General features: G+C 40.0%; 1 protein-coding gene across 1 annotated transcript in view; it reads right to left on the bottom strand.

The window, feature by feature from the left end:
• Positions 1–1396: 1396 nt before the first annotated feature.
• The window catches only part of LOC115227672 (leucine-rich repeat and transmembrane domain-containing protein 2-like), a 15926-nt gene continuing 5101 nt past the window's right edge, over positions 1397–12221 (bottom strand). The window contains exons 2-4 of the mRNA XM_029798425.2: positions 4811–5022; positions 2420–2491; positions 1397–1483 (exon numbers count right to left, since the gene is read on the bottom strand). Coding sequence (XP_029654285.2) covers positions 1408–1483; positions 2420–2491; positions 4811–5001 — 339 coding nt within the window. The 5' untranslated portion in view covers positions 5002–5022 and the 3' untranslated portion in view covers positions 1397–1407. The remainder of the gene's footprint in view (positions 1484–2419; positions 2492–4810; positions 5023–12221) is intronic.

Raw genomic sequence — 12221 nt, 5'->3', positions numbered from 1 at the left:
GTAAGAAATTTATGGGGGGGAGGTAGTGTTGCGAAGTAAACAGAAGAGGTGAAGATAGTAGTAGTAGTAGTAGTAGTAGTAGTAGTAGTAGTAGTAGTAGTAGTAGTAGAACTAGTAGTAGTAATAGTAGTAGTAGTAGTAGTAGTATTAGTACTAACTAGTAGTAGTAGTAGTTGTAGGAAGTAGTAGTAGTAGTAGTAGTAGTAGTAGTAGTAAAACTACTACTAGTAGTAGTTGTAGAACTTGTAGTAGTAGTAGTAGAACTGTAGTAGTAGTAGTAGAACTAGTAGTAGTAGTAGTAGTAATAGTAGTAGTAGTATATTATAAGAAGGAAGAGAAAGAAATGTCGAAGATGAGGAAATACAAGGGAGAATATGTAAAGAAGGGAGAGACAATAAACGTGTGGGACGAAGGAAGATGAGGGACAAGGAGTGAATGTAGTAGAGAGAGATACACCACCATACACACTTATATGGGGACGAAGCAAATAGGGGAGAGAGAAAAAGGTAAGGAAGACTTTTAATATTTGGAGGTGAATACATATAGGCGCAGGAGTGGCTGTGTGGTAAGTAGCTTGCTAACCAACCACATGGTTCCGGGTTCAGTCCCGCTGCGTGGCACCTTGGGCAAGTGTCTTCTAGTATAGCCTTGGGCTGACCAAAGCCTTGTGAGTGGATTTGGTAGACGAAAACTGAAAGAAGCCGTCATATATATGTATATATATATATATATATATATATATATAATATATATAATATATTATATATATATATGTATATATAGGCAGGGCTGGCCTGCTAAGTAGCCGGCCGAATGCTAGAAGAAGATAATCAACGATCAAAACTACAGGGAAATTCTCTAGAGGAAAATTCAGCGAACACCAGAACCAAATTTGGCGGGCAGGACATATGAAAATTTAAATAAAAAACAGACTTAAATGCATACCTCGGTTTCGGTCTTAACAGAAGAATTACTTAATAATTAAAATGTCCGTGACTTCATCAGTACATTCGATCATCGAGATGCAAACTGAAAAACTAACCCCACCTCTCTGTGTCAAGACAGACATATATATATATATATATATATATATATATATATATATATATATATATATATATATATATATATATATATATGTGCATGTGTGTTTGTGGGTCTGTCTTTGTCCCCCAGCATTGCTTGACAACCGATGCTGGTGTGTTTATGTCTCCGTTACTTAGCGGTTCGGCAAAAGAGACCGATAGAATAAGTACTGGGCTTACAAAAAGAATAAGTCCCGGGGTCGAGTTGCTCGATTAAAGGTGGTGCTCCAGCATAGCCGCAGTCAAATGACTGAAACAAGTAAAAGAGTAAAGAGTAAAGAGTATATCGTCAATGAAATAGCGTTAACATGAGTGATCCGACTTACAATTCCTTTAAGTTGGTAAGGTCATGGAAGGCTTGTTCATCAATTTCCTGGATTTCGTTATTCCTCAGTTCTCTTTAACATAAAGATGAGTTTATAAAAAAGGGGTAGAACAGATTTGAGATAAAATATTAAATATCGGTTTAAAATTTCAGTACAAGGACAGCAATTCCGGGGTAGGGGCAAATCCACTACATTGGGTCCAGTGTGAAACTGGTACTCATTTATTGACTCCGAAATGAAAGGAATGGCTTGTCTCGGCAGTCGAGGAGGAGGGAGAGGAAGAGGAGGTGGTGGAGGAAGAGCTGGAGCAAGAGGAGAAAATGGTGATGAGGTGGATAAAAAGGATACATGTTAAAGAATAAAAAGAAAAATGAATAATAATAATATAATAATAATAATAATAATAATAATAATAATAATAATAATTAATAATAATGATAATTAATAATAATAATAATTAATAATAATAATGATAATTAATAATAATAATAATAATTAATAATAATAATAATAATTAATAATAATGACTAATAATAATTATAACAATAATAATAATAATAATAATTAATAATAATAATAATAATAATAAATAATAGTAACAATAATATTAATAATTAATAATAATAATATTAATTAATAATAATAATAATAATTATATTATTATTAATAATAATAATAATATTATTAATAATAATAACAAATAACAGTAACAATGATAATAATAATAATAATAATAATAATAATAATAATTAATAAGAAGAAGAAGAAGAAAAGAAAGAAGAAGAAGAAGAAGAAGAAGAGAGAAGAAGAAGAAGAAGAAGAGAAGAAGAAGAAGAGGAAGAAGAAGAGAAGAAAGAAGAAGAAGAAGAAGAAGAATGGAAGTGAAAAGTAGATGGACGGAGACTGAATTTTGTTCAGAGATATATGCCCTCATACACATTCTCAGATAAAGAAAACGGAAAGGATTGAAAGGGAGACAGTTAATATTTAATATTATATCGGACTTACAGTTTCTTTAAATTGGTAAGGTTCTGGAAGACTTGTTCTCCAATATTTGTGATTTTATTATTCTTCAGATTTCTGTAACATGAAACTAAGTTCATACGATATTGTTCACAGCAGTTTTGTGATAATACATTTAATATCAAGGGTAGGCAATTATGTTTCATATAAATTATAGAATGCAATAATATTTCTAGAAAATAAGAAATGTTCATAAGGGTTGATATTAATAGGATTTCCTATGGGTCGATACTTGTCTGTACTTTACATATATATATATATTGGGTTGGTGCATAATTTTTGCGGCTTTTTTTTAACAAATTTTACTCAACAAAAACAATAACAACACTTAACAAAAACATCTTTAAATGATTATTCCGGAGCATATTCACCATCTACTTCAATTACTGCTTCCCATTTGCTTGGCAGACGGACAGATCATCATTTAAAGATGTTTTTCTTAAATATATCGTTATTATTTCTGTTGAATAAAAACTTTGTTGAAAAAATGCCGCAATAATTACGCACCAATCCAATATATGTATGTGTGTATATGCATGTATGTGTATATGCATGTAGGGTGAATACTTGATAAGTGTAAGCACCTGTATACTCCAGATAGTGGCAGAGGTGAGAGGGAATATATAAAATAAAATATCCTCCATGTTCTGTTTTTGATTTTATTTGATGTATGTATATATATGTATATATACATATACATGTATATATATATACACATATATCTCTATCTATATATATATACGAATTTATATATACATATATATATATATAATGTGACCGCGTGTGTACCGTTGGCGATTTTTTTCCTCTGTCTTCCCTTCTCTGGATCTTTCCTTTTCCTATGTTTCCGACGAAGAGCTCCGCTCGAAACGTTAAACACATATGTGTGTGTGTGTGTGTGTGTGTGTGTGTGTGTGTGTGTGTGTGTGTGTGTGTGTGTGTACGTACGACAGGCTTCTTTCAGTTTTCATCGATGAAATCCAATCACAAGACTTTGGTCGGCCCAGTGCAATAGTAGAAGACACTTGCCCAATATACCAGGCAGTGAGACTGAACCCGGACCCATGTGGTGTGGAAGCAAGCTTTTTACCATGCGGCCCTCGCCTGTGCCAACAGAAAAGAAATTCAGAATCCACAGAAAAGTTTATGTTGACCGTTTTTTAAGCAACGCAGCAGGGCCATACTGGAACATTACCTGGGAAAGGCCTTCATAGTCACCTGCGTAGGCCTCATTGAAATGCTGGCCAGCAAACGGAAATTAGCACTTTGCATCAAATGCTGAAATCCATTGTCAAAACTGCTTCTTTACTACCAACAAGGGGCTAAACATAGAGTGGACAAACAAGGACAGACAAACGGATTAAGTCGATTACATCGACCCCAGTGCGTAACTGGTACTTAATTTATCGACCCCGAAAGGAGATGAAAGGCAAAGTCGACCTCGGCGGAATTTGAACTCAGAACGTAACGGCAGACGAAATACCTATTTCTTTTCTACCCACAAGGGGCTAAACACAGAGGAGACAAACAAGGACAGACAAACGGATTAAGTCGATTACATCGATCCCAGTGCGTAACTGGTACTTATTTAATCGACCCCCGAAAGGATGAAAGGCAAAGTCGACCTCGGCGGAATTTGAACTCAGAACGTAACGGTAGACGAAATACGGCTACGCATTTCGCCCGGCGTGCTAACGTTTCTGCCAGCTCGCCGCCTGTCCATTGTCAAAACGAGTGTTGTTGTTGCACGCAAACGTATGCCCACATATGGCCGTCCACATCGTTGGAACCATTGACTTTCGAGTTGCCAGAACACCTTGTATACAGAGATCTCACCTCTGGGGCCGCTCAAACATCCTTTATGAGGTCGTCGATTTGCTACGGACGAAGAAGGTTTTGCGGCAGGTGACATGGTGTCTAAAACGATGAGATCAACAATATAAAGTACTAGCAGTATCACCCGGCGTTGCTCGGGTTTGTAAGGGAAATAACTATAAAGCATTTTTAGAGAGTTATAGCCAAAAAGTAGCAAAAAAATGCATTAAAAATGGAAAAAAAATTATGGTAAATTTTTTTTTAAATCGTTGACTCATCGTAGACATTTTTAGAGAGCTACTTCCCTTATATAATAGCGAAAACAATGCATTAAAATGGAAAAAAATGATGGTAATTTTTTTTTAAATCGTTGACTCATCGTAGAAATTTTTAGAGAGTTACTTCCCTTATATAATAGCGAAAAAATGCATTAAAATGGAAAAAAATGATGGTAAATTTTTTTTTTCACTTTTATATATAAAGATTTGTTGGTAGAAGAACCAATGAGAGTTTAAATTATTGGTTGTTGTGGAAAAGATGTAAAATTTGTTTAATACTTACAAATATTCGACATTTACGGGAATGGCTGGTGGAACCGTAATCAGTCTGAGAGATGCACATGATATTTGAGTCTGGAACTCATTGCACCTGCATTTAGTGCAGAAATCTGGAACGGCATGACTCTCCGAAAATAATCTCAGGTATAGTGTCAGCATAAAAGCCAGCATTAGTTTCATTGTGCGACGGAACATACTTTCAGGCGAAGATTAAATCTGGAAAAGAAGAAAATAGAAAATATCAGACATCCTTGTTATTTCTTTCATGTTCACTTGTTCCACATGATGAACTTATCTTTCATTTCATCATCATCATCATCGTTTAGCGTCCGCTTTCCATGCTAGCATGGGTTGGACGGTTCAACTGGGATCTGGGAAGCCAGGAGGCTGCGCCAGGCTCCAGTCTGATCTGGCAGTGTTTCTAAGGTTGGATGCCCTTCCTAACGCCAACCACTCCGTGAGTGTAGTGGGTGCTTTTTACGTGCCACCTGCACAGGTACCAGACGAGGCTGGCAAACGGCCACGATCGCATGGTGCTTTTTACGTGCCACCTATTTTCACCTATTTTCAATTTAATATTTTATGCTAGAACAAACTGGTTCTCGAAAATCAATGTTAAGAACCTAATTAAAGATTATAATTTTAATTAGTGATAATGTCGAATAAAAATAACATACACGCAAATAGACAAACCCAACACTTCACTTACGCGTAGCAAGCATACATGGCGGATCTACTATGGACCCAATGAAGCGGAAGTCCTACAAGTCAATGACATCACTGGCAGCCAAAAATAATATTGTGTGGTTAGGGAGCTTGTTTCCTAGTTAAATGGTTTCGGGTTCAGTCCCACTGCGTGGCGCTTTGGGCAGGTGCCTTCCACTATGGCCCCCGAGCCGACCGAAGCTTTGTGATTGAATTCGGCAGGCGGAAGTTACTGCCGTGTGTGTATGTGTGCGTGTAGGTGCTCAGTGCCTCTCCGAAAGAGAGAGAGGGTATTTACATAACACGAAGGCGGCGAGCTGGCAGAAACGTTAGCACGACGGGTGAAATGTGTAGCCGTATTTCGTCTGTCGTTACGTTGTGAGTTCAAATTCCGCCGAGGTCAACTTTGCCTTTCATCCTTTCGGGGTCGATAAATTAAGTATCAGTTACGCACTGGGGTCGATATAATCGACTTAATCCATTTGTCTGTCCTTGTTTGTCCCCCTCTGTGTTTAGCCCCTTGTGGGTAATAAAGAAATAGATATTTACATAACACCGGGTGGGAAAATTTTCTCCCGGGGATTATTGTTGCAACAAAAGGTGTTATCACGTCCAATTACATTGAAACATGTTGGCTCGAAGGGAACTTGGCTCGAGGCGAGCTTGACCCGAAGTGAGTTCACTTCGAGCCAATATTAGACAAGAGAAGCTGATCTCCGTCTGTCTGTGCGTCAAAACATCTTTGTAGAGATTGGTAAGAAGAGAAGGAAAAGTGGGAGTTAACTCCTATCACAACGTATTTTTACATGGAGGGAAGAAAGGGAGAAGATAAAGTTGTTGTTAAGAGAAAAAATACAATGAACGGGAAATAACTCTTGTCACAACTTATATTTGCATCGAGGAAAAAATAGGGCAGAAACAGTTGTTAAAAGAGAAACTCAGTGAGAGATAGAGTGTGTATGTGTGTGTGTGTGTGTGTAAAAGAGAGGTAGATGGGTAGTATTCTCACTATAGTAACTGAAAAGTTTGGCTAAAAACGCAGGAACTTTAAGTGTAAGTCTGTCAACACAACGCAACACAGACTTCAAAAAGTAACTATATGGATACATATAGGTATTTTATTGTTGTGTGTGTGCGCGAGCGTGTGTGTGTGTGTGCGAGCGTGTGTGTGTGGCGCGAGCGTGTGTGTGTGCGCGAGCGTGTGTGTGTGCGCGAGCGTGTGTGTGTGCTTATGTATGTTTCTCAAGGCGGCGAGCTGGCAGAACCGTTAGCACGCCGGGCGAAATGTGTAGCCGTATTTCGTCTGTCGTTACGTTCTGAGTTCAAATTCTGCCGAGGTCGACTTTGCCTTTCATCCTTTCGGGGTCGATAAATTAAGTACCAGTTATGCACTGGGGTCGATTTAATCGACTTAATCCCTCTGTCTGTCCTTGTTTGTCCCCCTCTGTGTTTAGCCCCTTGTGGGTAGTAAAGAAATATATGTATGTTTCTCAATACATAGACAAATCAACACAAACTTTAAAAAACTTCCACTATAGTGACAGGTTGTTGTTGCTGAAAGAAAAATACAGTGAGAGAGAGAGAGAGAGAGAGAGAGAGCGCGCATAAGTGTGTGTGTGTGTATGTATTTGTATCTGTGTGTATTTGTGTGTGTTGGATTGCGGGGCGGGGGTGGATATAGAATTAAAATTTCTTTCAAGAAAAAGAATAGGTTCTCCCTGGTTCTATCATCGTGATCATTACAGTAGGAATCGTCTGAAGGATGCATTTCCTCTTACCTGTGTCGTCCCCGGCAGCGTAGCGACGGATGGTTAACAGGTGAGGAATTATGATGGACACACGAACACGTGATCTCAGTATAAGCCAGTTAGTGACTTTGAAGGGCCGAATTTTTTTTTTTGAGGAAAAGGGAATGACAAAATAGACACTCCATTAGTGACAGGCCCCTATTTCAGGGGATAGAAACATCAATAATACTCTTTTACTCTTTTACTTGTTTCAGTCAGTTGACTGCGGCCATGCTGGAGCACCGCCTTTAGTCGAGCAACTCGACCCCGGGACTTATTCTTTGTAAGCCCAGTACTTATTCTATCGGTCTCTTTTGCCGAACCGCTAAGTGACGGGGACATAAACACACCAGCATCGGTTATCAAGCAATACTAGGGGGACAAACACAGACACACAAACATACATGCACACACGTATATATATACATATAGACGACGGGCTTATTTCAGTTTCTGTCTACCAAATCCACTCACAAGGCTTTGGTTGGCCCGAGACTATAATAGAAGACACTTGCCCAAGGTGCCACGCAGTGGGGCTGAACCCGAAACCATGTGGTTGGTAAACAAGCTACTTACCACACAGCCACTCGTGATCGGACGTCAAAGCGGCAACGAAATTTGAGTTCTGTCAAACATGTGCCTTAACTGTGCTGTTGTACGGATGCAAAACCTGGACAGCTTACTGCAAGCATATCCAACGTCTCGATCGATTCCACCAACGATACTCGTGTGATATCCTTAAGATCTCATTGCGATCTCACACGCAGGATACGAAAATGGCAGCTGGCAAAATGTTGGCTTTTATGTCCATGATTACGAAACTCCAATTTAGATTATCTCGTCATTATGTCTTTAGCGATGTAGTAAGTTAAGTTAATTTTTGGGCTCAAAAAGCAAAAAAGCAAGGCCATATAGGGGGACATGGAGTTATGTACAGAGTGGTGTTCATGCAAAGAGTTCAGGCCATTTCTGGTCAAGGGAGACTTTGAACCGAGCGGTCGTCGGCATCTTCACTATCTCGTCCGGCAGCTTATTCCACGGATCTGCAACCCGGACGGAGAAAGCCCCTCTCCTTCGATTGAGATGAAATCGTTGCAGATAGAGCTTTTCGGAGTGACCCCGCAGCCGACGCTCTGGAGCAGGAGTGAAGAACAGCTCTTTCGAGAAGTTACACTTTCCGCTTATGATGTTGTGAGCAAGAATGAGATCACTACGACGTCGTCGTTTTTCTAGAGGATAACGGTCGAGCGTCTTCAGCCTTTCTTCATTAGACAAATGCTTGAGACCAAGAACCATGCGGGTAGCCAGCCTCTGGACTCTTTCGAGATGATGAATGTCTTTGAGGTGGATAAGAACTTGGACAAGGTAATGATCTAAGTAGCCAAACTCACCCAGAAATGGACTGAGATGAAAATGTCCCTGAAAGGTCGGGCGGATGTGACGAATATGTACGTCGCATCCGTCATTGAATGCCGTCTGACTGTCGTACTTTGCCTCAAGTCACGCCTGAAGATGCTGGAGTGTATACTCTTTCGCTTTCTGTGGAAGGGGCGCGTTCCTCTTGTCAGGCGGTCTATCTACTTGTCAACAGCTGCTGAACGGAGGGCTAGGCATGCCATGGTTGCTGATGCGCAGGCAGGCGCTGGGGCTGCAGCATCTCCAGCGTTTCTTTGATAATTAGCAGGGGTGGTTGCCCTTAGTTAGACGCACTTTTCCTCAATTCGTCTCCTTAACGGAAATGCAACCCTGGGTCAAGCAGAGAGACCGAGGGAGGCGAGTGGCTAGAAATTCTACCTTTACGGTCTGTAGGAGTTTAGTGGAGGATAGGTGTGACGACGTCGTTAAGGAGGCCCCGGACTTCAACGAGGAACAACTGACCGATCTTTTCCGGAGGACTTTTGGCCCGGGGCCTCTGGATAACTTCCAAAAATCTTTGGCCTGCTACCGGGGAGCGTTGTCAGTTCAGTATAAACTCCACAGGCACGGAAGTGCTGTCAGTCGGAATTGCCCGAGATGTGTGCGGAGCGATGAAGCCGTTCTGCTCGCACTCATCCAGTGTCCGACAATTTCTGATGTGTGGATTTATGATGAGCACTTACTGTCGCGTGTCGCACGGATCCGACTATCAACCGAGACTACTGTTAAGATTGCTCCGCCCTCTTCTTTTGGTCAGGAAGGCCGGGCAGCTTTCATCTGCCGGGTGGCCACGACGGAAGAGGCTGTGTGATGGGCAAGACTGAAAGGACCGAAGACCAGCACTTCCCTCTCTGGCAGATCTCTGATCAACTTTTTGAGGTTCCACTTGAAGAGACGGATCAGAGTGGAGAGGGAGATGCTCCTTTCTAGCAAATTTATTGAAAGGGGAACGAGAGTGACAAGCATGGTTCGTGTGAACGGGATGGGGCCAGCTCTGAGCATGCGCTCCTGAGTGGAGTAAAAGGGAGCGGAAGTACTTGCCTAAGTGGTCAGGGAAACCGTGATTTTCTGTGGGGTTTGCACAGTTTTCCTTTGGAAGTCCCCCCCCCCTGTTGGGGAATTGTATTTGTTTAATTTTATTGATAATTGTTTTGTTATTCTTTTATGTTTGCTTGGTAAACCCTTCCGTTTGTGTCCGTTTGTGCATTTGTATTTGCGTCCCTGTATGTTCTATGTAGGCCTATGTGGGCAATAACGAAAACAATAATAATAATAATAATAATAATAATAATAATAATAATAATAATAATAATAATAATAATAATAATAATAATAATAAAGATATAGTTGTCAGAGATCATGAAGAAAAATAAATGCTTTCTAATTGATGTATCAATACCGGCTGATAACAACGTGTCTCTAAAAGAAATGGAGAAACTCTCAAAATACAAAGACCTGGAAATAGAGGTAACCAGAATGTGGAATCTGAAAACAGAAACAATTCCTATCATAGTAGGTGCATTAGGCATGATAAAAAAATATTCAGACAAATACATAACAAAAACACCAGGACTTACAAACACATATAACATACAGAAAATTGCACTACTAGGCACTGCACACATCCTACGCAGAACACTTTCCATACAATAACCATCAGAGCATCACAACAAATCACAGCACATACCCAAGGCACACAGAGCTGCGCTCGGTAGTGAAGTGAAAGCACGCTATAAAAATAAAACTACTGAATAATAATAATAATAATATAATAATAATAATAATAATAATAATAATAATAATAATAATAATAATAATGATAATATAATAATAATAATAATAATAATAATAATAATAATAATAATAATAATAAATGTCCTGATGCAGTACCAGGCAGTGGCTCTCATGGCTTCTGATCTTAACTGATTGGAAGTGTTATCATGTACATTGTTTTGTCTTGGTATAAAAGATGGGCTACAGCAAATATTCTGCTCAATACCACAGATTTGCTTGTCAGTTGTTTGACCATAACCAGTTGAGCATGTCCCTTAGTGGCTGACGATATGTGCATCTCTGATCACAAGCAGAAGTAGTGGGGGAGCATCATAGCCATGTGTTGAAAGGAATTCTTAGAGGTTTGGATATTTCACTTTTGGAAACATGGGTGGTTCGTTCAACAGCCTTAAACAATCCTTATTCAGGGACCTTTTGAGCGGGATGGATTATTCGACCAAAAGAAAATTCTAACTAGGCCCCACCTGCAAGGTCATGCGCTGTTTATCTTGATATGGGATCACCATGTCGCGCACATATGGTTGTGATGCATGTGCCTGGTGTACCCTTATCAGACGGGTAGTCATGATGGGTATACTAGGCTTCGTATATTTTACCCCAGTGTCACTTTGATGGCATGCACTGCTCTCTCACTCAATAATAATAATAATAATAATAATAATAATAATAATAATAATAATAATAATAATAATAATAACAACAACAACAACAACCTCGAGAGAGCCGAACAATGGTATGAACACAAGTTAGAGGGGGTAATAGAAAACGAACATTACAAAATACTCTGGGATTTTAATATGCATTGCGACCAAGTCATTGAGGCGAGACGACTAGATATTGTGCTCATCCATAAAGATGAAAAAGAAGCAAAGATAATCGATGTAGCAATAGCAGGCGATTAAAGGGTGAAATGTAAGGAAACAGAAAAGAGTGAGAAATACTAGCTACTGTGGAGATGAGATAGGAAAATTATGGGGCATAAGGAAAGTAATGGTGATACAGGGGGTAATTAGAGCATTAGGGGCAGTTTTCAAGGGCTTTGAAAAACATATTAAGAATATTGGGGCTACTGTCAGGCTCGAGGTGATCCAGAAGTCAGCATTGTTGGGTATAGCTCACATTCTAAGGAGAGTGTTGGTCTCTTTGAGTCACGGGAGAAAGGCACCACTTAACACCTTTGGTGATTTGTTATTGTCTGATTTCAAGTAAAGAACAATCGGTAATTAAGAACCATCCGAAAGTTTTTTATAACAGATGATGATGATGATGATGATGATGATGATGACGATGGTGGTGGTTGTGGTGGTGGTGGTGATGATGATGACGAACGTGGTGGTAGTGGTGGTGGTGGTGGTTGTGGTGGTGGTAATGATGATGATGACGATGGTGGTGGTTGTGGTGGTGGTGGTGGTGGTGGTTGTGGTGGTGGTGATGATGATGATGACGAACGTGGTGGTGGTGGTGGTTGTGGTGGTGGTGATGATGATGATGACGATGGTGGTGGTGTGGTGGTGGTGGTGTGGTGGTGGTGGTGGTGATGATGACGATGGTGGTGGTAGTGGTGGTGGTGGTGATGATGATGACGATGGTGGTGGTGGTTGTTGTGGTGGTGGTGTGATGATGATGACGATGGTGGTGGTAGTGGTGGTGGTGGTGATGATGATGACGATGGTGGTGGTAGTGGTGGTGGTGGTGGTTGTGGTGGTGGTGATG

This window comes from Octopus sinensis, unplaced genomic scaffold (assembly GCF_006345805.1).
Source record: "Octopus sinensis unplaced genomic scaffold, ASM634580v1 Contig06848, whole genome shotgun sequence".
Taxonomy (NCBI): Eukaryota; Metazoa; Mollusca; class Cephalopoda; order Octopoda; family Octopodidae; genus Octopus; species Octopus sinensis.
Note: the sequence above shows the minus strand (reverse complement) of the source record. Positions and strands in the feature narration are given on the sequence as shown.